At 39.6% G+C, this 27373-nt stretch overlaps 1 protein-coding gene across 12 annotated transcripts in view; it reads right to left on the bottom strand.

Annotated features, from left to right (window-relative positions):
• Positions 1-27373, bottom strand: part of LOC140454477 (ryanodine receptor 1-like) — a 400334-nt gene that overhangs the window by 291933 nt on the left and 81028 nt on the right. For all 12 annotated transcript variants that reach the window (XM_072549257.1, XM_072549253.1, XM_072549254.1 and 9 more), the window contains 4 exons: positions 24620-24698; positions 21316-21428; positions 15536-15635; positions 10317-10413 (listed from right to left, as the gene is read on the bottom strand). In XM_072549257.1, coding sequence (XP_072405358.1) covers positions 10317-10413; positions 15536-15635; positions 21316-21428; positions 24620-24698 — 389 coding nt within the window. The remainder of the gene's footprint in view (positions 1-10316; positions 10414-15535; positions 15636-21315; positions 21429-24619; positions 24699-27373) is intronic.

Genomic DNA, 27373 nt, shown 5'->3' on the forward strand with positions numbered 1-27373 from the left:
AAAGTATTATGACCAACATGAATTTCAAAAGGTAACTATTTTGTTGTCTTGCTGATCTAATGACAATCAAATTCAGATAATTATGAGAATTACTTCTTTGCTTCAACATATTTCAATGCATTTGATTTTTCTAGTATCTTTCCTTTGATTGCTAATTTATTTATTTGTTCATGGGATGTTGGCACTGCTAGCTGTGCTGGCATTTACTGCTCATCCTCATTTTGTGCAGAGGTCAATTACAAGTCAACCATACTGCGGTGGGTCTGGGGTCATATGTAGGCTTGATCTGGTACAGACAGCAGATTCCCTTCTGAAAATACACAGATAGGAAAAGTTGAGAAGGATAATGGGAAAGTGCAGGGAAATGGGGCTAGCGTAGATGGATGTTTTGGTCGGCATGGACCAGTTTGGACCGAAGGGTCGTCCTCCATGCTGTAGGACTCTATTACTCTGTAAAAGGATATTAGTGAACCAGACAGATTTTTACAACAATCAACAGTGGTTACCATTAGGCTAGTTTTTATTTGTTCCAAATTTATATTGAATTAAAATGTCACTATTTGCCATAGTAGGATTTGAACTCAACCTCAGAACATTAGTCTGAAGGTCTGGGTCACTTATCCAATAACATTTCCATTATGATACTACTTCTTCATTCTTGGAAATACAACCTTAATTTTCTTTTCACTCAAAACAGAAGCAAAATACAGAACAAAAATGTTGCATTGTCTATACAGAATACTGCATCTGTCCAGAAAGACATAGTTTTCTTTTGGGCAGCAGACAAAAAAAAAGTCATACTTTTTTTAAAATAACTTTCATGGGATGTGTGTGTCACCGGTAAGGCTAGCATTTCTTGCTCATTCCCCAATTACTCTTGAACAGAGCGCCTTACTAGGCTATTTAAGAGGAAAAAGTTGACTGTGATGCTGCGGATTTGAAGACACAGATGGGCCAGACTGAAAAAGGGGATTAGTGAGCTAATGTCATTAGTTTCATGGTCAATATTTGAGATAGATTTGTATTCCAAATTTTTATTAATTAATTAAATTTTAAAATTTCACAAATTGCTTTGTTGGATTTGCATTCCTGCCTGAGCCTCCTGATTTCTATCTCAAATGATGTTATCGCTAACAATCTCCCTCAGACTTATATAGAAGCTGTAAGATTAAATGTTCTCATAACTCAATTGGGGAGAGTGTACTGATAATGCAGCCCCACTATTCCACAAACAATCACAAGGGCGGATAGAATATGAGATCTAACACTTGGAATGCCCAAACATCATGAAACAGGGATTCTTTAGTCCATTGGCATCAGGTCATTCCAAACATGAACAGAAAGTAATGCTAAACATGGAACACACTTGTAGTTTACATCTTGTTGAAGAAATCCTTTACTGTCTGTCCTCCTACCTCCTTCCCTGAAGACACTCTCCAGAGAAGGTCCATTCAACTGTATCAACTAATCAGCACATTGTCTCCACAACCAAGATTCCTCAAATGATGAGAAGGGCCGAAGTGGGTCTTTGGCATGAAACAGCTGGCGCAAGGCGATCTGTGGGGAGTTGGCTGGTGAGATCAGATGCAGTTGGCGGCAAGGTGTCTGACAAGCTGGACTGGACTGTAGCAGTTGGCGGTGAGATGGCATCACATAGAAGTACATGCCAGCACAAAGGAAGGATTCATCCCAGCACCGGGAAGAGATCAAGCATAGCACTGAGGAGACTGAACCCATGTGGGGAGATGAAGCCCTCATGGAGAAGCCCAGCATGAAGCATCTGCAGGCCCATAGCTAAAGAAGTACTATAATTTATTTTGACGTTATACTAAGAACTGAAAGGTTTAACTTTTAACTTATTCCTTTATTTTTCTACTTTGTACCTAAAACTTTATACTTAAGTACCTTTGTACCTAAGATAGCGCCCGGAATGGAGAGTTTGTAAACTTTTCATTATGCTTCTGTATTTCTGTACTTAAGTACACACGACAACAAACGTAATTCTATTGCAACCTGCTACTATCCCAGCTTTCGTACTCAGTGGCCTCCCTCAGCACTGTCACTTGCTGCTGAAGGTTGGATAATACACATTGCTGCTTGAGACTTGCCGTCCTTGCGACTTCGTGTAAGCACCCAATGACTGTTTACAAAACAGTTGTGAGATTAGCAGGTTCGATTGCACTATGATTACTAGAATATGTGTGACAGCTCTTCTTCTTTAGTCATCAATCCAGACAAATGGCAGTGATTGGGGTAAATTCAAGCATTTTCTCAAGATGACCTACTCAGCCCCTTATCAGTATTGGTACGTTCCTAAGGATACAAGTTCTATGCAGGATCACGTTCGGGTCCAGGTTGGTCAGGTCTCCAAAAGCTGTATGATCAGCAACAGTTGGGGCGGCACACTGGCTCAGTGGTTAGCACTGCAGCCTCACAGTGCCAGGGACCTGGGTTTGATTCCAGCCTCAGGTGACAGCTGTGCGGAATTTGCACATTCTCTCCATGTCTATGTGGGCTTCCTCTGGGTGCTCCTGTTTTCTCCCACAATCCAAATATGTGCAGGTTAGGGTGAATTGGCAATGCGAAACTGCCCATAGTGTTAGGTGCATCACTCAGAGGGAAATGGATCTGGATGGGTTACTCTTCAGAGAGTCGGTCTGCACTTGTTGGGCCAAATGGCCCGCTTCCACAGTCTAAGGAATACAGTCTAAGTGTTATTTCAAATTCTGCCTCCCGGCAGGATATCCCTACGTCATTTCCCAGTGTGGGAGTAAGCTTCCCCAACACTGGATGCACCTTCTAATTCACAACACCCAAGTAACTACTGAATTCCTCATCACTACCTCGTTCCATTCACTCATGCCAACATGCACCAAAACTTCAGGTTCTGCATGGATTCTGAGAGAGTCGCTTGTTTGTACATCATCCACCAGACTCTTGGACTCAAGCAACTTCCCTCTGAATCATTTTCTGAGATTGCCTTACATCTAGCTAATGGTTTAACATAGATATGGTAACCTGTATTCAGTCACTTAAATGTCTGTAAGGGGTTCCAATTCCTGATATTCCAAATTTTGGAGGAATATTCCTATGCTGATCAGAAGGTCAGCCCTGTCAGCTTTGTGATCGTTTGATGATTTTCATCTCAGTTCTCTTGAATGCCAGCTTGAATGCCTGGTTTAGTGAAGTGGTGTGATGAGCTCAATGAGATGGTCCATGGGAAGGAGTATATCTTGTTTAAAGAAGAGACAGTGTTGAGACAAGCTGGTGGATGAGTGTGGGGTGAATTCTTAGCATAAGCCACCTGCGAAAGGTATTCAGGCTACTTTTGCTCACTCTCGAGAGGCAAGGTGACTAGACAGTCAGGTAGAGTATGGGTGAATCCTTCGTACTGCCCATTTACTTGTGGATGATAAGGGGTGACATGGTTCTTAGCAATATCACAGACTTTGCCACAATCCTGTAGGATCTTGCTCGCAAAGTTGCATGCCCAGTGCGAATCCAACATGGAACACCAAAACGGGCAAACAAATCACATACTAATGCCCTTGCTAGAGTTAAGGCCTTTGGTCTCAGGTGCAAATACCCTTGTAAACTTGGTGAAGACATTAGTGAGTACAGAGAGTGTATTCAGTCTTGTTACTACTCAAATCACGGAGTGTAAAATCCATTGCAAGTACAGCTAGAAGTCTCAACAACCCCATATACTGGGGTGAAATCGCTTCCCTGTTTTTGCCTCAGTACACCTCTCAATTTCAGCAGTAGTGATCAATAGCTTCCCTGGCTAGTAATACCTTTCTCTGGTCATAGCGATCATCATTACTCTATTTGGCTTTCTGTTTGGTCATGAACTGTTACCAACACCTGACATTGATGGGAAGGATGAGTTGCTTCACTTCTATGTCCTTGTCATGAACCAGCGAACAGAGGACTCCATTATCTTCCCTTGTACTCTCCCATCACCACACAGTTTCCATGCTTGTTTGAACCCACTTAGCAGCTGGCACTGCGATAGAACATAAAACAATATAGCACAGGCACATGCCTTTTGGGCAACATGTCTACGCTGACCATGATGCCATTCTAAACTAATCCCATCTTCCTGCACATGGTCTGTATCCCGCTATTCCCTGATGGAGTAGGTCAAGCCATCGAGTAACGATGCAATCTACTGTTGTCCACATCAATCAGCCGAAGCTGTCTGAGATCCTCTTTCAAAAAGAAGGCAAAAGTGAAACCACGGCTGTTCTGGATCTCACTCATAAGGGGATCAGTGATATTTCACTAAATTTTAGTTCATAGGGAATTGGGATCAGAATGCTGTCTTTAACTTAGAGCGTTGACATGGCATCAGCTATAGCTTCCTTCAGTCAATAAGGGATATGTTCCCACCTGTTATCTGTCTTCCAATTAAGGACATCAATATTTGCATTACTTGTGTTTGATCTAAACTGGATGTGAAATCAAAACTGGAGTCCACTAGGTCTCTGTTGCTCCAAACCTGGTGAACACTTGGAAGTAGTTGAGTGGATTGTTTTCTCTAAACAATTAACACTCTACACTGATCAGAATGTCTTTGAATGTCTGGGAAGTAATTCACAACAAAGCTAGAAATGAGAGTCTCATGCTGAAGTAATTCTCCATATTCCCTAAATTGGCTTGCGACTCTGAATGTTATAATAACTGTTTTTTCCTGCCCTTAAAGCCATGGGTTAGGGAGGGTGAATTTCAGACGGTCAGTGCACACTCGATAGGCTGAATGGCCTCCTTCTGCACTGTAGGGATTGTATGATTGTACAAATAAGGAACAAAAAAAGTTTGACACAAACATGGGTCAAAAAATATAGACAGGTAAAGCCAATTCTGGGGATCAAAATTCAGACCATATAAGTAGAATGAGCTGGTCCCCATAGTTCTTTTGATTTTAAACAATGATAATACATGGTTGTCCACAGAGCAATGGTCGATCTTCAATTCAATAGCCAATGGTGTGACCCTATGTCTTTTCTTGAATTGAAATTCTTCAAGTCACTAGGTTTTTTTTTGTCTTTTTCCACTCAGAGAAAGAGGAAGAGATGATTCTTATTTGCAGGTTTCTGAATATCTCTGGATGCACTGTCTTACGGGTCTGTGAACCACAACATTCATAGCAGATCCAAAAAGCTGTTGCTAGACAGGTTTTCTTTCACTCCAACATTCTTGGTGATGGTCTGTCTCAAAGTACCCACCTCACTGTTCCAAAAAGCAACATAATTTTGTGTATCTAAAGTGTACAACATGCAATTCCACTTGACACTCCCAAGGTATAGTGTATAGCTATGTCCAACTTTCAATTCCAATTTCTAATTTGAAAGGGGAAAAAAGTGGCCCTTTTCAAATATCCTCATGAACTATTTCATCAAGCATCCAAATTTGTGTCTGCAATTTCCTCAATTCCCCCATTAATACTGGAAACATTGAGCACGGACATATTACTTTAGCAGGTGGAAAGGAAATCTAACATGAGGATATCACACACTTAAGCAATTCCAAATACTTTGTGACAATTTAAAAGTCTACAAAGATTACCTTCCCAATTTATCTGCTGCAGTAGAGCAAAGAAAGAGAAGGTAAAACAATAAAATATATATTTTCAATTTGTTTTTAAACCACTTGAGAACATGCATGTCCCATGCTTAGGAAAGCAATATTTTCAGATACATTGGCAGCGATTAAGCAATAATCTGAATTTTAATGCAACATTTTTCCTTAAAGCAGGGGAATAGTATTCGGTATTGTTTATTTGAAGGGCATAAAGAGCAACCTTGGTGTTGTAACAATTGTGTGACTACCTGAACAGCAAAAAAAAATTTTTTTTAGAACAATGCACATTAACATCCATCGCAAAGATTGAACTGATTAGCCTAGTCTTAGGCCACAGTAACTACCATTGACAACAGGTGGAATGAATGCTGCCTGCCATTGAGTAAGTCTCATATCAGCAGTGAAATCAAATTTCCGCTGAGAGTGCTGAAATTATTTATGTGCTTGCCTTTATTGGTCAGGGCATTGAGTACAGAAGTTGGGAGGTCATGTTGCGGTTGTACAGCATATTGGTTAGAACGCTTTTGGAATACTGCATGCAGTTCTGGTCTCTGCTATAGGAAGGATGTCATTAAATTTGAAAGGGTTCAGAAAAGACTTACAAGGATGCTGCCAGAGTTGGAGGTTCTGTGCTATAGGGAGAGGCTGAATAGGCTGCGGCTGTTTGTTCTTGAGCATCGGAGGGTGAGGGGTGACTTTATAGAGGTTTATAAAATCATGAAGGGCATGGATAGAGTGAATAGCCAAGGTCTTTTCTCCAAGATGGAGGAGTCCAAATCTAGAAGGCATAGGTTTAAGGTGAGAGGGGAAAGATTTAAAAGGAACCTAAGGGGCAACATTTTCACGCTGAGGGTACTGTGCGTTTGGAACATACTGCCAGAGGAAGTGGTGGAGGCTAGTACAATAACAACATTTAAAAGGCATCTGAATGGGTATATGAATAGGAAGGGTTTGGAGGGAATATGGACCAGGTGCTGGGCAAACAAGACTAGATTAATTTAGGATATCAGGTCAGCATGGATGAGTTAGACTGAAGGATCTGTTTCCGGGCTGTACGACTCAATGACACTATGACTCTATGACAAGTCATTTGTTTCAGTTCCAAAAGGTAATATCTGTAACAGCTGAGTTTAATAAAAATGAGGAGACTGTCAGTTAATAAGACAGAGGCTGCCAGATTAGGCATTTTAATTTTTTTTTCCCATTCTCATGATCACCAACAGCATTTTATAATGTCCTAAGTAGTTTAATCAACCTGTTCAGATATTTTATAACCTATGCTTCCTCTGAGCTGTGCAACTCTACTCATGGATCTCAGAGATCTGCGTAGAAGAAAATCAAGTTAGTGGGAACACTGGTGATGACACACATCTGCTCCAGGTGAGACATAAACTCAAAATTCCTGGCCCAAAGGTAGGACACCACCCCTGCACTGTAAGAGCAGGTCATAATATTCTGTATCTGAGAAACTGGAGGCAATCCACGTGGAACATTAGTTTCGGTCATGCTGGAAGTTCTGTTGTCAAAAGATATTGCTCCTACATCATTAACAACTCATAACAAATGGAGTGGCTCAAGCAAAGCAATTTTCTAAAGTACAACAAATACAAGTAGAGTATTCCAAAATAAATTCAAGAAAAAAAAAGCTTATTTCTTCAATGTCATTTTCCATCTTCAACTTGGCAGCATCACGCTGGGATATAGTACTACAGGTGCAAGTGAACTTTTTTTAACATGTAGACCAGAAATCAAGCTAGAACAGAAACTCAAATAAACTAGAATAGGGTGGGGAACTTGCAGCCTTTTGAGGAACTAGTAGTGGCCTTCTGCCTAGTTGTCCACAAATACTAAATCCGCCTTTTTAAAATCTGTGTACCATTTTTAAAAATTTTACTCATAACCCAGTCATGTCAAAAACTGAGAAATAAAATTAAAACAAGTGAACAATGTATTCAATGAAAATGGGAATTGCAGTATTACGCAGTTGCAGTGAAAGATAAAGTGACGTGTTTGCTCTGCGAAGAAATACAATGCAGATCAGTATTATGCAACTCATAAGGACCACAAATACACTAAACTGGAAGGAGAATCCCAAAGGTCTGCACTTAAGAAAATGAAAGATCAAAAGCAGTAGCAAGTATTTAATATGATGTCAGGACAAGGGAGTGACATCACTGAAGCAACTTTTAAAGTATCATACATACTTGGGAGAAGAGGTAAGCCATTTAGCGATGTGTAAATCATAAAAGAATGCAATGTTGAAGTTGTAGGATGTTTAGATTTAAATAAGGTTAATAAGTACAAACAACTACCTCTTTCAAGAAGGACCATAACTGATCAGCAACATGAATTAGCCTTCAAAGCAACAGAACATCTTCATACAATATGCCAAAGCGAAGGCATGTGTTATTTGATTGCCTTGGATGAATCCATTGACATTACTGACTCAGCGCAGGTGTTATTTTTCATTCGTGTTATAACTGTGGATTTTCATTGCCACAAGGAGTTAATGGCTTTGGGTACCCTTACCGCAAGGACATGTGAAATTGACATCTTCACTATTTTCACAGAAAAATGCTGTGAAGGGAAACTGCATTAATGTCATTTAGTAGGTGTATGCACAGACGGTGCTCCTTCCATGATGAAGGATTTGTTGTGTTACTACAAAAAGAATTGCCAGATCCATATATTTTGATTTCCTTTCATTGCCTTTTGCGTCAACAGAATTTCTGTGCCAAATCTACTATTTTGAGTGAAACATTAAAGAAAGTTATAAGTATTGTAAACTACATTCGAGCAAATGCATTAGTGCATCGCCAATTTCGCAACATGCCTGATGATGAAACGTTCAGTGTGGATCTGCCATAGCATTCTAAAATGCGCTGGTTGTCACAATGACAAATACTTGTAAAACTTCTATCTTTGCGAAAACAATCATAAGATTTTTTGAGGAACTGAATGAAACATGTGAACTGTCAAAAGAGGATTTCTTCAGAAATGTTGCATTTTTGTGTAATATAATGTCAAGGTAAAAGTAAATCTATATATGATACGTAGCTAAACCTTCAGGCATTTCAGAAGAAGCTGACTTTTTCAAAGTTCTCCTTACCCAATCGGAACTTTCAGCTGAACACCCTCCTGAACTGGCAAAGATAATTAATGAACAGGATACAAATCATGAAGGAAACACAACGTGAAAGAATACACAGCTGTTCTGGACTCCCTGATTAAAGATGACAATGAAAGGCCTGCAGATTTTGAGAAATATGATCTCACACTGAAACTAGCTTTTCAATCGCACTTGCTTGATGCCTCCAAAGCACCTGATGATTTACAGATGGAATTGATTGAGGTCTTAGAAGATAATATTCTGAAGTCTCTATTTGAGGCTAAGAAGGATCCCATTGAAATATGAAAAGATGCTGTTGAATACCCACATCTCCACCAACATGCTCATCGAATGCAGTCTTGTTTTGGTACAACCTGTTACGAATCAACATTTTCATTTGTGACACAAATTAAAACACACTTGGGATCTCAGATGACAGATGTTAACCTGGAGGACCAATTAAAGTTACGTTCAATGATGTTGGAACCATTGCTTATCATGCAATAAGCAATCACAAAAAAAGTCATTAAATGGTTGTTTTTCACCTATTATTAGCTCTATTGTCAACTTTGCAAACAAATAAATGTGTTTTTGCTGAATTTTAATTTGTTTAAAGTCCTCATATATTAGCAGGCTTTAATTAAAATTAGTAAATACATTGACAAAAATATGACATACTGTTCTACATGTTAAATTCTCAGCATGCAACTTAATAGGATCTCAGTTAAATAAAATAAAGCCATCCAATGTAAAAAGGTTCCCCATACCCAATCTAGAACAATCTTTCATCACTGCTGAGTACTTCCAATCTTTTCTGTATTTCATTTTACAGAACCTAGCATTTATTTTGTTTTCAGTGTTACACTAAGTAAATGTAGATTTTGACATGCCCTCTCCTACTGGTATGGGAGAGGGAGGATATCAGAACAGCATGGGTAACCCAAACATCAGGATTCCTCTGCACATCGAGGACCCATGAATATGACACCATCAGACTGGTAATTGTTTCTTCCTTCACCACACTCCACACCACAAAACCAGCTTGATTGACAGGTTCAGCTCCCATACTGATGGGAAGATGGATGGTGATCTGCACTGGCAGATTTGAGTGGGGAAGGAATAAAGTGGAAACAAAAAGGTTCACAGCCTTCCTATGGAGTCCTAACTCGCTTTCTTGGTAAAATAAAACTGCGAATCAGAAGGTTAGAAATGGGTCTGGGTGAGAATTCTAATTTTAAAAACTTTACCAACTCTCCCCCAAACAGCCTGTGTTTTTTCTGATTAAAACCCCTCCTATAAGTTTCCACCAAGCCACTGAATATTAATTAGATACTGAAATTAAAACCAATGTTTTCATCCCTTAGCCTGGAGTAACTGATCAACTGTTGTGCCCCATTATTATCCCAACTCAAAAACACCAGCTCAGCAAAACCCTAGGAGTAGCTTGCTGCCTTCCTGAGTTGTTTGGCCCAATTCATACCAATTGGTTCATTTTACTAAATGTTATTTGTTAAGGGCTCAATCTGAACATTAAGGATACTTTTATCGCTCTTAAAAACACAGACGCTTTGCAGTTGAAATAAAATCATTTCAGGAGGTGAAATTATTGAGTGGATAAACTGACCTGCGCTGCTCTTCACCTTGATCGAATGCTGCTACAGTGAGACATTCATCCATGTGACCGTGAAAAAGGCGCAGTACATGTCCACCAGTCAAGTATCCTTTGGATAAAAAAGTTGAAGAATCAAATAATTAATACCTAAGAAATACATCAGACTACATTCCAACATATTTCTTCCAAATATTAGATTAAATATTTCCTTCTAGATAAATTAACTTAAAAGGAATTGGATTATCATCTAAAGAGAAAATATTTGTCGAGCTACATGATGCTGGAATGGGAGTAGCTGAGCTGCTCTATAGAGATTGAACAGGAACACAACCGATACAATTATGAAATGATTTACGAGAACATATTAAAGGCTAGAGCAATTTGATGATACTCATAGATTGAAGTATGTGCTTTAAAACTATTTCTACCTTAAACATGCTAAAGATATTTGAGATTTTGAGCCAACATGGGGAACCAGCTTTAATATGTAACTGACATAAAATCTGCAAATTAGAATATACAAATAAAGAGCTTTTTAACAGTACTAATAAAGCAAGTGAATTAATTTAATCAATAGTCATTAACACTTACAGGGGCACAACTTCAAAAGAACTGGGCATCAAGACCTGGTGTTACATGATTTCAAAGTTGTGATCCTGAAGGTCATGCTGGAATCTCAATGCCTTTGGGACAGTTTGAAATTTTCAAAATGGCCATTAGGGAGGGAGGAAATTGGAAACCTATTTGCTGCCAATTAACAACACATTAAGCTCATTAATGAACTTGTTAAAACATCTGCAGTGGACAATACTACTTTTCGTTTTTATTCTTGTGCACACAAGCACATTGCAAGGACATTGGCTAGTTAGTTTGAAATTGTGCAAGACTGAATTTTCACAAGCCAACCAGCATAGGCTCAAGCCCTTCAGCAGCATTTAGATTGTGTGGCCACTTTCATCACCATCGATGGCGTTGGCTCTGTAGGGAGATTTTGCAATAAAAAGCAACCCTGAACATGGCTGCTACCTCATTTGCAGCTGGCGCTTTGCTTACAGCAGCAAGCTCACTCCCTGCCTGATTTCAGTTTAAAAAAGTGATGAAGTTCAGTGTGCAGTCAGGACTGAAAATTCATCCATTTGTCTGGTCCCTAACCACATTTTGAAAATCCAGCTTATATAGAATGACCTTCATCAGAAAAGAATAGGAGCAGTCACACAATGGTAATGGCAACTCTACAACCCAGTCCTACTCACATTGGGGTCTCTAGCTTTTTGGGAGGGCCTTGAATTAGGTAGCTCAATTACCCAGAAAAAAAAATCAGTTGAGGACTCATCGGTAAATGCAAATTGGAATCCTGTAACATCTATAAGAAGTTAATGCAAATTTTGGGTACCAGCAGGAGATACACGTGTGCTTCATTCTTTATCCTTTAGTACTCCATCTTATAGACTGATATCTGTTGTCTTGGAATCCGATTAGGAGGTCTCAGATCCAGAAAAGTGTAGGCACTAAACTTCATAAGTGAACGCACTTAGTTCTAATCTTTCCTGACTTAAAGACATCCCAATCAGAAACAAAAGCAGAATTTGCTGGAAAAAAAACTTAGCATTTGTGGAGAGAAATCAGAGTTAATATTCCATGTTGACTGATCTTTCCTCAGAGCATAGAACATTACAGCGCAGTACAGGCCCTTCGGCCCTCGATGTTGCGCCGCCCTGTCATACTAATCTGAAGCCCATCCCACCTACACTATTCCATGTACGTCCATATGCCTGTCCAATGATGACTTAAATGCACTTAAAACTTGGCAAATCTACTACCGTTGCAGGCAAAGCATTCCATACCCTTACTACTCTCGGAGTAAAGAAACGATCTCTGACATCTGTCTTATACCTATCTCCCCTCACTTTAAAGTTGTGTCCCCTCATGTTTGCCGTCCCTATACTTGGAAAAAGGCTCTCCCTGTCCGCCCTACCTAACCCTCTGATTATCTTGTATGTCTCTATTAAGTCACCTCTCAACCTTCTTCTCTCTAACGAGAACAACCTCAAGGCCCTCAGCCTTTCCTCGTAAGACATTTCTTCCATACCAGGCAACATCCTAGTAAATCTCTGCACCCTTTCCAAAGCTTCCACATCCTTCTTATAATGCGGTGACCAGAACTGTACACAATACTCCAAGTGTGGCCAACTGTACACAATACTCCAAGAGCTTTGTACAGCTGCAGCATAACCTCCTGGTTCCAGAACTCAATCCCTCTATTAATAAAGAGCAAAACACCATATGCCTTCTTAACAACTCTGTCAATCTGGGTGGCAACTTTCAGGGATCTGTGTACATGGATAACGAGATCTCTCTGCTCATCTGCACTCCCAAGAATCTTACCATTAGCCAAGTACTTTGCATTCCAATTACCTCATCCAAAGTGTATCACCTCACACCTGTCCACATTAAACTCCATTTGCCACCTGTCAGCCCAGCTCTGCATCCTATCTATGTCTCTCTGCAACCTACTACATCCTTCGTCACTATCCACAACTCCAACGACCTTAGTGTCGTCCGCAAATTTACTAACCCATCCTTCTAAGCCCTCATCCAGGTCATTTACAAAAATGACAAACAGCAGTGGACCCAACACCGGCCCTTGCGGTACGCCGCTAGTAACTGGACACCAAGAAGAACATGTTCCATCAACTACAACCATCTGTTTTCTTTCAGCAAGCCAATTACTGATCCAAACTGCTATGTCTCCCACAATCCCATTCCTCTGCATTTTGTAGGGAACCTTATTGAAAGCCTTGGCTGAAATCCACATACACCACATCAACCGGTTTACCCTCATCTACCTGTTTGGTCACTTTGTCAAAAAACTCAATAAGATTCGGTAGGCACGACCTACCCTTCACAAAACCGTGCTGACTGTCCCTGATCAGATTATTCTTTGCTAGATGGTTATAAATCCTATCTCTTATAGCCTTTTCCAACACTTTACCAACAACTGAAGTGAGACTTACTGGTCTGTAATTACCAGGGCTGTCTCTATTACCCTTTTTGAACAAGCGAACCACATTTGCTATCCTCCATACCTCAGGCACTATTCTGTAGACAATGATGATTTGAAGATCAATGCCAAAGGCTCGGCAATCTATTCCCTTGCTTCCCAGAGGATCCTAGGATACATCCCATCCGGCCCAGGGGACTTGTCAATTTTCACACTCTGCAGTATTTCTAATACCTCTTCCTTGTGAACCTCAATCTCTTCTAGTCTAGATGCAAGTATCTCTGTATCTTCCTCGCCAACATTTTCATTTTCTATGGTGAACACTGTCAAAAAATATTTATTTAGTGCTTCCCCTATCTCCTCTGACTCCACACACAACTTCCCACTATTATCCTTGATTGGCCCTAATTTAACTCTCGTCATTCTTTTATTCCTGACATACCTATGGAAAGCAATCAGAATCCAGGTACAAAAATGTTGCAGAATTATCTTGAGAAAGAAACTGTTTTCTGATGTTCTAAAAGTCACATTTGAGATTACATTTCCGACTGTGAGTTGAATAGTGAGTTATTGAAACTAATTCAAAAACAAAAATAATACCACATACATGGCGGACAAATTGCCCCAAACACTGACTTTTCACTACTTTGGTAAATGTTTCTAAAACAAATACTTCTTGCAACAAAAGTGTATCCACTTGACTCCTACTGATTAGTCTCTCTCAAAATAACATAGGGGACCTTCTTGTGACACAGTGGTAATGTCCCTGCCCCTGGATCAAAGGCAGCTGGGTTCAAGACTTACCTACTCCAGAGATGTATAATAACATCCCTGATCAAGTTAAATAGGAAAAATAGATCAAAATAACATGGGCACACAATCAAATAAGGCAAGTTTTGATTGTACCTGCTGTAATCAACTCTTTGATATCCTGTTAGCTGTATCATGATGTACTTGGTGACTGCTCTTGCTGCTAGAAATAACTGCTGATTTGATTGGCTTTTTCTCAGCAATTTCTCACACAGCCAAAGAACAAAACACCTGTTCCTTCTGGTTGCATTTTAGAAGCCGTTTCAAGTAGAGTCATCATTCTTAAAATAACCTTTCTAAGCCAAGAGATCTAAGGAAAAAACACCTCAATGTTTGTCACATATTTGAAGCCATTTAATGTTCTGGTTGATCGCGGTTTCAACATTCCCTTCTCCCTAATAGTAAAATATTTAACTTTGAAACTCTTTTCATAATGTAAAAGCCTTAGTCTCAAGATCAAGATAATCTTGACTGAACTTGATGTAGTCATCACTGGTCCTCTGAAAATAGATTATCCAAAAATGGATATAGAATTGTAATATACAATATTAACTACAACACTGATCCATGCAAGTTTAAAATATTTACTTTGGTTACAATGGATTATGTTTGAAGTATTTCTTGATCCCCAGTTGACATTACTCATTATGGTTTTACATTGCCTTGATAATTAGAGTGATTGTTCAACAATTAAGCTCAAATTCCATTTAAATCTTTATGCAGAGGTATTCTTTAAGCTATGCACTAGTTTTGAACCTATATCTGCAAAGGCCTATCTGTCACACAGCTTGGAATCATCAATGACTGGCATGATGCTATGAGAATCACTCTTATGTCTGAGTAGTGTGAACAGGTGTTTGGAAATGTGATTAAACAGAATGTGCGTATGCAATAATCCTGAACCACATTCATGATCTCCATTATAACCTCTATGTGGGTGGATTTAAACTATATAATTACAGCACAGTCAACTAATTCAGCAGCTGCATCATTTCTAATTTAGAAAGGCAGTATTTTCAAAGCATCTACATTCTTCTGCTGGCAGTGAAAACTTCTCTCCAAGTAAAACTGACTCTCAAATCATAATAACAAGTGTCAATCAATATTTGGCAGCCTCATGTGATTTGCTTGCAATTTATTATGTAATCCAAGAGCTGCCAAACAAATGATTAGCCCATGAAAGTTATTAAAGATCTAGAGTAGGTTTGAGAAACAGCTTCATATCTACATAGTCGAAGATAAATATTTTCTCAAGTGCAACATCCATGAGAAAGCTCAAGTTCCTCTGTAACAAAGTTTGTTGGATTAACAACCAGTCAATTCCAATTAAAGTCCAAGAAATTGAAACTTTTATTATAATCGGATGTTAAACTAACCAGTTAGATCTGCAACTGATTATATGTCGTATTTCTTTACTAACCTTCAGCCAACTCACAGCCTGAGCAGATAGGGTTCATATTCCAAAGTGTCTGCATAAAGGATGCATCCACCTGTAAATCTCCACTGGCACAGGATAAATGCTGAGAAAAGGAAGTGTATGTAGAGAAATTAATAGCATCATGTTTTCTTGTTTGCAGTAAAGGACACTTCATCTGACAGAGGAACTAATAATTTTCAGACTAATACAAGTGATAAGCAATGTACTTTCACTGGCCTATGGTTCATTGCTTCCCAACTTACTTCTACAATCTTATAAGTACTGCAACTGGCATTAATTACCATAAAATCAGTTGTTTCTCAATCAACTGAATGCAGTGAGGAGAACCATAAGAGTCATTTGCACATGTTACCTTAAATTGGAAAATAGTTGGTAAAGTAAGTATTCACTTTCGTCTTCTATGGGAAATAGAGTTAAGGAGAATCCAAAGGGTTTTTACAAATACATTAAGGACAAAAGAGTAACTAGGGAGAGAATAGGGCCCCTCAAAGATCAGCAGGGCAGCTTTTGTGTGGAGTCACAGAAAATGGGGGAGATATTAAATGAGTATTTTGCATCAGTATTTACTGTGGAAAAGGATATGGAAGATATAAAAAGTAGTGAAATAGATGGTGACACCTTGCAAAATGTCCATATTACAGAGGAGGAAGTGCTGGATGTCTTGAAACGTATAAAGGTGAATAAATCCCCAGGACCTGATCAGGTCATAGAGTCATAGAGATGTACAGCATGGAAACAGACCCTTCGGTCCAACCTGTCTATGCCGACCAGATATCCCAACCCAATCTAGTCCCACCTGCCAGCACCCGGCCCATATCCCTCCAAACCCTTCTTATTCATATACCCATCAAAATGTCTCTTAAATGTTGCAATTGTACCAGCCTCCACCACATTCTCTGCAGCTCATTCAATACACGTACCATCCTCTGCGTGAAAAAGTTGCCCCTTAGGCCTCTTTTATATCTTTCCCCTCTCACCCTAAACCTATGCTCTCTAGTTCTGGACTCCCCGACCCCAGGGAAAAGGTCTCTTTGTTCAGCAACACTCCCTAGGACCTTACCCTTAAGTGTATAAGTCCTGCTAAGATTTGCTTTCCCAAAATGCAGCACCTCGCATTTATCTGAATTAAACTCCATCTGCCACTTCTCAGCCCATTGGCCCATCTGGTCCAGATCCTGTTGTAATCTGAGGTAACCCTCTTCACTGTCCACTACACCTCCAATTTTGGTGTCATCTGGTGTACCCAAGAACTCTGTGAGAAGCTAGAGAAGTGATTGCTGGGCCTCTTGCTGAGATATTTGTATCATCGATAGTCACAGGTGAGGTGCCGGAAGACTGGAGGTTGGCTAAAGTGGTGCCACTCTTTAAGAAGGGTAGTAAGGACAAGCCAGGGAACTACAGACCAGTGAGCGTGATGTCGGTGGTGGGCAAGTTGTTGGAAGGAATCCTGAGAGATAGGATATACATGTATTTGGAAAGGCAAGAACTGATTAGGGATAAAAGAGGTGAAAGTCAACATGGCTTTGTGCGTGGGAAATCATGTCTCATAAACTTGATGGAGTTTTTTGAAGAAGTAACAAAGAGGATTGATGAGGGCAGAGCGGTAGATGTGATCTATATGGACTTCAGTAAGGCGTTCGACAAGGTTCCCCATGGGAGACTGATTAGCAAGGTTAGATCTCAAGGAACACAGGGAGAACGAGCCAGTTGGATACAGAACTGGCTCAAAGGTAGAAGACAGAGGGTGGTGGTAGAGGGTTTTTTTCAGAGTGGAGGCCTGTAACCAGTGGAGTGCCACAAAGATTGGTGCCGAGTCCTCTACTTTTTGTCATTTACATAAATGATTGGATGTGAGCATAAGAGGTACAGTTAGTAAGTTTGCAGATTACACCAAAATTGGAGGTGTAATGGACAGCTAAGAAGATTACCTCAGAGTACAACAGGATCTTGATCAGATGGGCCAATGCGCCGAGAAGTGACAGATGGAGTTTAATTTAGATAAATGCGAGGTGCTGCATTTTGGGAAAGCAAATCTTAGCAGGACTTATACACTTAATGGTAAGGTCTTAGGGGGTGTTGCTGAACAAAGAGACCTTGGAGTGCAGGTTCATAGCTCCTTGAAAGTGGAGTCGCTGGTAGATAGGATAGTGAAGAAGGCGTTTGGTATGCTTTCCTTTATTGGTCAGAGCACTGAGTACAGGAATTGGGAGGTCATATTGTGGCTGTACAGGACATTGGTTAGGCCACTATTGGAATAGTGTGTGCAATTCTGGTCTCCTTCCTATTGGAAAGATGTTGTAAAACTTAAAAGGGTTCAGAAAAAATTTACAAGGATGTTGCCAGGGTTGGACGATTTGAGCTATAAGGAGAGGCTGAAAAGACTGGGGCTGTTTTCCCTGGAGCGTCAGAGACTGAGGGGTGACCTTATAGAGGTTTAAAAAATTATGAGAGGCATGGATAGGATAAATCGACAAAGTCTTTTCCCTGGGGTCAGGGAGTCCAGAGCTAGAGGGCATAGGTTTAGGGTGAGAGGGGAAAAATATAAAAGAGACCTAAGGGGCAACTTTTTCACGCAGAGGGTGGTACGTATATGGAATGAGCTGCAGAGGATGTGGTGGAGGCTGGTACAATTGCAAACATTTAAGAGGCATTTGGATGGGTATATGAATAGGAAGGGTTTGGAGGGATATGGGCCGGGTGCTGGCAGGTTGGACTAGATTGGGTTGGGATATCTGGTCGGCATGGACGGGTTGGACCGAAGGGTCTGTCTCCATGCTGTACATCTCTGTGATTGTAACTCTGTAATACATGGAACACTTGTTTAAAAAGTAGATGGCAGCTCAAACAATAATTTTAAATCCAAGATCAATAGATATTTGTCAGTCACATGTGTTACAAAAAATGGAACCAATGAGAATGGATGATCAACCATATTCTTACTAGAGCTCAAAAGGCTGAATGGTTTACTCCAGATCCTCCTCTGCTTTTTTTCTGTCTTCATTACAGACAAGCTCCTATATTCTGCCAACATTTTTCATTATGAATTGGTTAACAATATGATGATGATCAGATTTTATTTTGTGTTGTTGTTTGAGACGTAGTTAGATTTTGAGTTGCTGCTACTAACAAAGTACCATATTAACAATATTTAAGAGGAGGCTAACCCATCGGTAAATATTAATCCATCTAAAATTAATTGAGTTTAATTTTCTGGAAGGCTGCTATGGGCAAGAAGTAAAAATTAAAATCCCCAGGAGTAACCACAAGTAGTGCAGAGGCCCCAGTCAGTGGCGCCAATATTTTTGGAGAAGCATCAGCAGTGAACTGTGATCTCGAGTCTGAACCACAAGAACCCAGGTTTGCATTCCACTCCAAAGACTTGAGCACAAAAAACCCAAGACTTATAGCCTAATATAGTACTAAGGGAGTACCACACTGTTGGATGTGCCGTTCTTCAATAGGATGTCAAATCAACACTCTGCCTATTCAGGTTGATATCCCTGGTGTCCTGGTCAAAATCTATCTCTCAATCAACAGCACAAAAAAGGTCGGGTCATTATCTCATTGTTAAACACATTCATAATTAATGAATGCTGACAGAATACAGATGTTAGTCTGTGATGCCAACATGACCAAAGCAGCAGTGAATCTGGAGTATGCCATTCAGTTTTTCAAGCTCCAATAAGCCTACGGCTGTTCACCCACCTGCCTTCATTCCATATTCTTCTGCATCCTTGACTTTTACACGTCCCTTTGTCCTAGACTCCAGCACTAGCTGTACGTACATGGAATGAGCTACCAGAGAAAGTGGTTGAGGTAGGTATAAAAGCAATATTTTAAAAATATTTTGATAGGTACATGGATGGGAAGAGTTTAAAAGGATATGGATCAAATGCAGACAATTGGAACTTGACAAGTAGGCACCATGGTCAGCATGGATCAGTTTGGGCTGAAGGGTCTGATTCCATGCTACATTACTGTATGACTCTAAGTCACTCTGTAAAACCTTCTCTGATTCAGGCAGGTCAAGCAAAATGTATGCACCACAGAAAGTTAATATGCAGTTACAACAAGCAGTTAAGGAGACAAATGGGAAAGGTTCAAAAGTTGGGAAGTCTTGTGACAAATATGGCAATGGTAAGAGGGCCTTACCAGTAGAGTTTGACACTGCCCTTGAAGGAAAATCAAGAGATGTCCAAGGGAAGGCATACTTTGAGGAATAATATAAGTTTACAAATAAGAAAAATGTTGCCAGATTATCGTTGTAGAACCTGGCTGCAGTACTTTGGCAATCACAGCTGCAAGGCTTTGAGGATGGAGGAAATAATCTTCATATTAATCTCTCTTCATAACTCTTAGAAACCTTGGGACCTAAACATACCTCACACAATGTCTGAACAGGACCTATTACAGTTATAAGAAAATGTTCTTCCCTTTCTATTCTGGCCTTCTATTTCTACAAGCAAGCAGATCTTAATAAATAACACAATTTCTTTTTTTTTTAATTATCTTTTGAATAATTGCTCCGAACATTGCTGAAAATGTAAGCAATATTTTACTAGTTCATTTCCTCTAAATGTTTTTCACAAAAACATATAACAAAAATGTCCAACATATGTCATCACTTCACACTGTGATGAAATTCATTCTTTTTTGTATCCAATTGTATTTTGGAAGCAAGCAATTTCTGAATATTGTAACAATGGAGAACTTGATGCTCCGATGGCTGATAAATGGCTACTTTCAAAGCAGCCTAGAAATAGCAATAGGGCTTATTCTGACATTTTCAACTGACCACTCAAAACAGTTCCAAGATCGCTGAAGAGAATTTCAATGGTCACATGCAGATAACATGTGAGAGGAAGAGTGACAGAAACAGGCTCCATGTTAATGAGTGTAGCTAATTAGCTGAGCTACTAAGAAAGCAACTGAAAAACTGTGACCCAAGTTCTGCGTACTTGGGTCACAGGGAGAACTTCCAAGAATAGTTGAATAGTTTGTGCCGTTAAGACTTGCAAAAAATTCCTAAGAGCCGATTGGTGAAGACTGGAGCTCAGGAAAAACAAGCAGGGGCTTATAATGGTTTGACAAACATGAGTTGTATCTGTCAGGAAGTAATGGAATGCAGTTTCTAGAGCCCAGGCCAATGTAAATGCCCGAAAGGAAAGTGAAATGTCAGACAGGAGCATTTGTTGAAGTAATCCAGTTTAGACAGGCTCCTGAGGGAGCTTCAAGGCTAGATTGTCAAAAATGAAGAACTGGAACCCCTTGTGAAGGTTTAATAAGACTTGACGACCATGGTAACACAATTTACTTTTCTCTTTTGTTGTTTTTTTGGGGGGTGGTTGGTTGTGAGGGAAGGATGACAAAAATGTCAATGTCTTCTGCTCATCATATTTGCTATTTGCAGCACTTATAGCCATATTTCCTTTGATTTTCACATTTACTTCAGGTTAATTCTGGATTTAAAATAAACTACAGATATAGATTGCATAACTATTCTAACTTTGTGAAGTCTGGTAAAGCTTATGGTTGTTCATTAAAAACCATGAAATGCCTTTATTCACTTAGTAAACAGTTAAAATCTCAAAAACGTTGTCAACTTTAAAAAAACATGTTACTCCTCCCTGGTCAGATCATTTTGCAGTCAGGTCTGGGATCACAACAATAACCAGGACACATACGATTTTATTGCAGTTACAGTTGCCACTGAAGTTTATTTTACGCTGAATTCAAAACAGTATAAAATAGCATACACTTACCAGATATCTTTCAGAGGAAACACTAACGAGGATGAGATCATCACCCACACGTACTTTCTCACCCTCAGACCTCTGTTTGGAGGCTGGATGAATGGTCCACCAGCAAGCTTCTCCTGCATGTATCACATCAGTAATTAGTTTCATAGTGAGAATTCTCTTGTATTTTTAGAACTTCGTCCTATTTCTTTAAAATTTATCAATGAATGAAGAGCGCTCTTATGATTGCAGTTGATGGCAATATTGGACAAGTCAGATCCCAGAGTGGGACCTGGCTTGGTAGACCATAAGTTTTGTTTTTGTCTTCCATTTTTTCAGTCAATTACTGAACGCATTTACAAGAGACTGTCAACATATTTATAATAAATGAACAAAAAAGTTTAGTACACCAAACAAACTCTGCTACATTAGATAAGAATGTTTGGAACTGGTCTCTTAATAAATAACAAAGAAAAAAGACAATGCCTTAAACATTCAAACTTCAGTGAAGGGTCACGCTGGTCTCCACACTAAAGCCCTCTCCTCATATCATGTCTGCAATAGTTCATTTTTGGCAAATTTCTGCATTCACCCAATGCTATTTTATTTAGCTTATTCCTCTTCACGAGACCCTTAATCAAGCTGTTAACTTAGTCATTTACCACTAAACATAGTTCCTTAAACTTATATTCAACACACTTGTAGGATGTCTTCCTCTCTGACAACTCAAAGGCCTTCTGCTTCTAAGCAACTCAGGGCTTTTTTTCAGAGCAGACTGCTAGGACATTGTTAAGAACAGCACGTCTGTTGTTAAGGACCTTTTCTTTCTGAATGAATCCATCTGCTCCTCAACTCCTCTGGATTCTTCTGACTTTGTATGTTACTGGATTCCTAGCCAACAGCAGTTTTATTTCTGATACACTAAATTATTCACTTCAAGGGTTTAAAGAGCTCACTTAAATCCACATTGACACAAATCTCCAGAAACTCTATTACCATTCTCAAAATAAATCTAAAATTTAACTGAATTCTTTATCCTCCCCTTAACACAAAATGGAAATATAGATATATGTTGGTCTTCACAACTTCCATTCTCTTTCAAAATAAAGATTTGAACAAAAGCACAAATCTTCACACACTTCCTCTCTCGCCCATATCAATTTTTCCTCTGGGATAACAAGATTAGTTTAATTTGATATTCACTTTATTAATGCCCTCATTATAATGTACAGACATTATCACATACACTGGCCTGGACTGTGTGGTCAATGGCGAATTAAGGAAGCTCACTCATATCATAAGATAAAGTCCTACAAGGACTCTCCTAATATGTAGTTTATAATAGTGTGGTTTAATGAGGATGATCCCCAGCATGTAGCTAGCTGTATTGATGAGATTAAACTATCCAAGCAGCCCATCAATTTAAAGAATTCTCACTGACATCCAAGCAAGAAATTAAAAGCACTATTAATTGAATCACTTTTTAGAAACATTTTCAGATAGCAAAGTTAAGACTGGGATATAGAAATTTGGTTAGGGTAAGAAGCTGAATTATCATGAGCAAATGTAAATAATTGCCAAATGATGTTCTAAAACGTCTACGGTTAGTGGAAGCTAAGTTCGGTACCCATAGGGCCTCAACCGGGACCTTGGGTTCATGTCACATTGCACTACACACACACACACACACACACACACACACACACACACAGGTACACACAGACACCCACGCACACCCTTCTAGACACACACACTCCCACACATGCACCCCCTCACAGACTTAAGACACTTTGCACTCACTACACACACACACAAACAAACAAACAACCAACCCCAGACAGACACACACACACAGACAGACAAAGACCCACATGCACACATATATTTTGTGTGGTGAATTTGTACTTGCAGAGTTACATTGTACTTTGCTCAAAAACTGCATACATTCATGTAGAACTCTGTTATCTCACTTTTTAGATTAGAATCAATCTAAACATCAGGTCATAGACAGAGAACACGGGGCTAACACCTTCAACATATTGTCTAGCTATCACCATTGTTAGCAGCTAACCCAAGAATGCAACTTTAAAAAAAAAGGTTTTGTGACTTACACATGAAAGTGAAACTATCACTGTATTCTAACAGATGTAAGGCTTAACAGACAATCAATTTTTCAATGTATAATTTCAGGTACATCACACTGCAAATTTTTGCTATAAATTCCATGTTATGATCGAACCCTCCACAATCACCTGATGAAGGAGCGTCGCTCCGAAAGCTAGTGTGCTTCCAATTAAACCTGTTGGACTATAACCTGGTGTTGTGTGATTTTTAACTAAAAAGTCTAATTAGTCATAAAACAGATAGGTAAAAACATACCAAAATACAAACTTTCCAATGTCAGATCATTTATTCAGCAGCAGTTATACTTAGATTGCCATTAAAAAGTTACACAACATTGACCAAGACTATTTTCACAGGACTACACAGCATAATTGCAGGAAGGATATTCCTGATAACCAGGTAGTCTAGAACCAGGGGTCACAGGATCAGCCACAATTGAATAGTGCAGCAAGCTGTATGGCTTACTCCTGCTTCTATTTTTATATCTCTATGCAGATTTGTTACGGATTTTCTAACAGTAATATAAAGAATCAAAAAAGGCATTTTCTAGCCAAATCAGTTGACTTGGTTGACTGCCATCTCTGGAAGGGTGAGCTCTATGATGCAGGCTGTGATGGAACAATTAATCAAGGACTCTGACTTCATGATTCCTGTATTAATCTATATTTAGGCTAAGTCTCAAAGCAGTGGTCATATTCAGAGGGTTAATTACAGCAAATTCTAATATTTTGTCATCAAAAGCCTCAACTTCCCGCCTATTATACACAAAGGTATGCAGACCACACCACAAATACAAGATTAGTGACTTCAAATGTGAAACTTTGATCTATCACAAATCATCTGTAAATTATGTCATTTAATTTTTTTTTGTTAGAAAGTCAAGTTACCAGCATGTTTTTCCCAAGTATTTTATCTAATTCAGACCTTCATCCTTTTTCCCTTACTTCTTTGCAAATAAATACCTCTACAAATAAAATTTATTTCTTGTCTCACTGTTTCTCACTGTAACATGGGTAAAAGATTACTGACTCCTTGGAGACACAAGAGTAAATTGCTATCTATGTCATTTCTTCAGTGTTCTGACTGATCTGCTGCTTACAGTTATGGTGGGAGACAAGAATCAGCTTCCCCACAGAAATTCTACCTCTTACAATATGTAACAAGTGCAGCCTATGAGTTCAAGTATTTTGTTCTTCCAATTTACCTGAAGCATCTTCTTGAAGCCCAACATCAAAGGATAATTTGTCTGTCAAAGACCTTGAGGTGGTCAAACAACTTAAATACTGGAAAGAAAAAAATGATAAGAATCGTCACCATCATGGAAACACTGAAAAAGTAAGAGTCTTAAAATTACATGCACTCTCATAACAAGATTTTTAATCATAAATTCCATAAATAAAACTTTTGTTGGAACTTTAGTTGCACAAAAGGAAAATAGGTTCATAGAAACACACGTACCCACACAGCAACACATGAAAAGAGGAGTCAATCTTTCCCTCAGAGGATTCAAGGCAAAGAGATAATTGGTTGAAGACAAACATAATTGAGTTTCTGTTCTAAAGTAATCAATTCAATGTTATTTTTGAGCAAGATTTTGATTTGATATCACAACTTAGAGTTCAACAGCAAACTTTACAACAATTTAGGGAGCAGAGAAGCAGTGGCAGAGTGCAAGCATAATCCTCCAAACAGGAAGGTAATCACAATGTACAACTCATCTGTTGCTGTAGCTTCTGATCAGCCAACAGTCAGTGCGCTGCTCTGTCTACTGAGGCTTCACACTCAGGTAAGGAACTCAAACGTGTAGTCAGCCTGCACTCAAAAGTGGAAGGTGCAATTTCCGATGGGTCCTGGGAGTCATTGTTAAAGTAAGGTTTAGCCTGGGAAAAACATAGGAATGACACAGCAAGGCACAGAGGGGGGCTCAAAGATTTTCTAATGCTGATGTCTAGGTACAATGTCTAGAAGTGGACAATAGCTGCGACCAATCCACAAGGAGTCTGATCAACCTTCCAATGAAACTGTTAGAAGGCAGTGGAACCAGATAATTGTGTCAGCAATCAACCCCTATCACACATTTATGAATAATCTGTACTACAGGACTCATTCTTAACATTCATAGCCTCACCTCACCTTCAAACAAACAGTTACCAATGCTGAAAACATCACTCTCAAATCTACTAGTGAGCACCTTTCTCATGCAGCACAATGTTTCACATCACTTTGAAGGATGGGCCTAACTACTTTTGCTCACGAAAGAACAGTGCTCTCAATCACTGGTGCAGCATAATTGAGAATGTAACATACAGCAGGGTTTCTTTGAAAGCAAAGATGACAGTATACTCACAGGTTCCCCTTCCCAGCCATTTTCAGGTCTCTTCTGAATTGAAGGTGATGTTAGCTTTTAACTCTTCTGTTAGAGCGTCATTGAGCACAGAAACAGACCCTTCAATCCAACTCATCCAAGCCAACCAAATTTCCCAAACTGAAGTAGTCCCATTTGGTCCATATCCCTCTAAACCCTTCCTATTCATGTACCTGTCCAAATGTCTTTTAAATATTGTAATTGTACCCATGTCTACCACTTCCTCTGGGAACTCAATCTATACAAGCACCATCTTCTATGTGAAAAAGTTGCCCCTCAGGTCCCTTTTAAACCTTTCCCATCTCACCTTAAACCTACACCCTCTGGTTTTAGACTCCCCTACCCTTGGAAGAAGAACTTGGTTATTCACTCTATCCGTGCCACTCATGATTTTATAACTCCTACAAGGACACTCCTCAGTCTCCAGCCGTCCAGGGTAAAATGTCCCAGCCTATCCAATCTCTCCTTCTAACTCAAACACTCCAATCCCAGCAAGATCCTTGTAAATTTTTTTTCTGCACCCTTTCTAATTTAACAATATTTCTTCTGGAGCAGGAAGGCCAGAATTGTATGCAATATTCTAAAAGTGGCCTCACTAATGTCTTGTAAAGCTACAAAACAACATCCCAACTCCTGTACTCGGTGCTCTGACCTGTGCCACTTGATCGTAAGGCTAGGAGTAGAAAGCTAATACAATTAAATGAATGGCTAAACAGCAGATGTAGGAAGGATGGCTTCAGATATCTGGATCGTTGGGATCTCCTCCAAGGCAATTGGGACCTGTACAAGAAGGGTGGGCTGCACCCAAATTGGAGGGGAACAATAGCCAGGTAGGGAGGTTTACTAGTGCCACTCAGTATGGTTTAAACTAGTGTAGCAGGGGGATGGGATCCAGTGCGTTCCTCACATCATTTCACCACATCCTTAGTTTTCTCCTTTCAGATACTCAACAGCTTTGATCTGGCTGCACAATAGAGGACATGAAAGTAATGGAAGTGCAGGAAGACACTGATGCACAGGTTACACTGTCACTTGCCCTCACTCACAAAATGGTTGATGTCTGAGGTTCGTCAGAATAAATTGGGCTTGAAGCCATTCTTTTAGAGGAATCAACCAGTGGCTACCTTCGGGATATCACCAGTAGATCCATTCATAATGCAGCATGCCAAATTAAAGCTTAGATTTCAATAATGCCAGCTCAGGTTGCTAACACATCAGCTCTGACTGCTCTCTCTCAAGCTCAATTTCTGGTCATGCAGACTCAGGTTGCTGTCATCATATCTACAGATACCAGAGTTCAAAAACAACGTAAGATGTTACAGGAGTTCAACAATCTACCCTCCAACATCCTGTTAGGGTTGCTCAGGTTCCACCTTGGGGAAACAGCAGTGGTACAGTGCAGCAGGAGTTTGCATTCCAAGGAAAATAGGACTAATCCTTCAAGACTATTCAAAAGTCATAATCTGTCAACCAACTCAGAGTGTCCATGCTGGTGCAGCCTGAAACTCAACTTTGAGGGTCACAGCTACAAGGTTACCTTAAAATATCACCTGCAGTCTCTGTAAGCAGCCTTCACAAGCTGTGCTGTAACCA

The sequence above is a fragment of the Chiloscyllium punctatum genome, chromosome 29 (assembly GCF_047496795.1).
Source record: "Chiloscyllium punctatum isolate Juve2018m chromosome 29, sChiPun1.3, whole genome shotgun sequence".
Classification (NCBI taxonomy): Eukaryota; Metazoa; Chordata; class Chondrichthyes; order Orectolobiformes; family Hemiscylliidae; genus Chiloscyllium; species Chiloscyllium punctatum.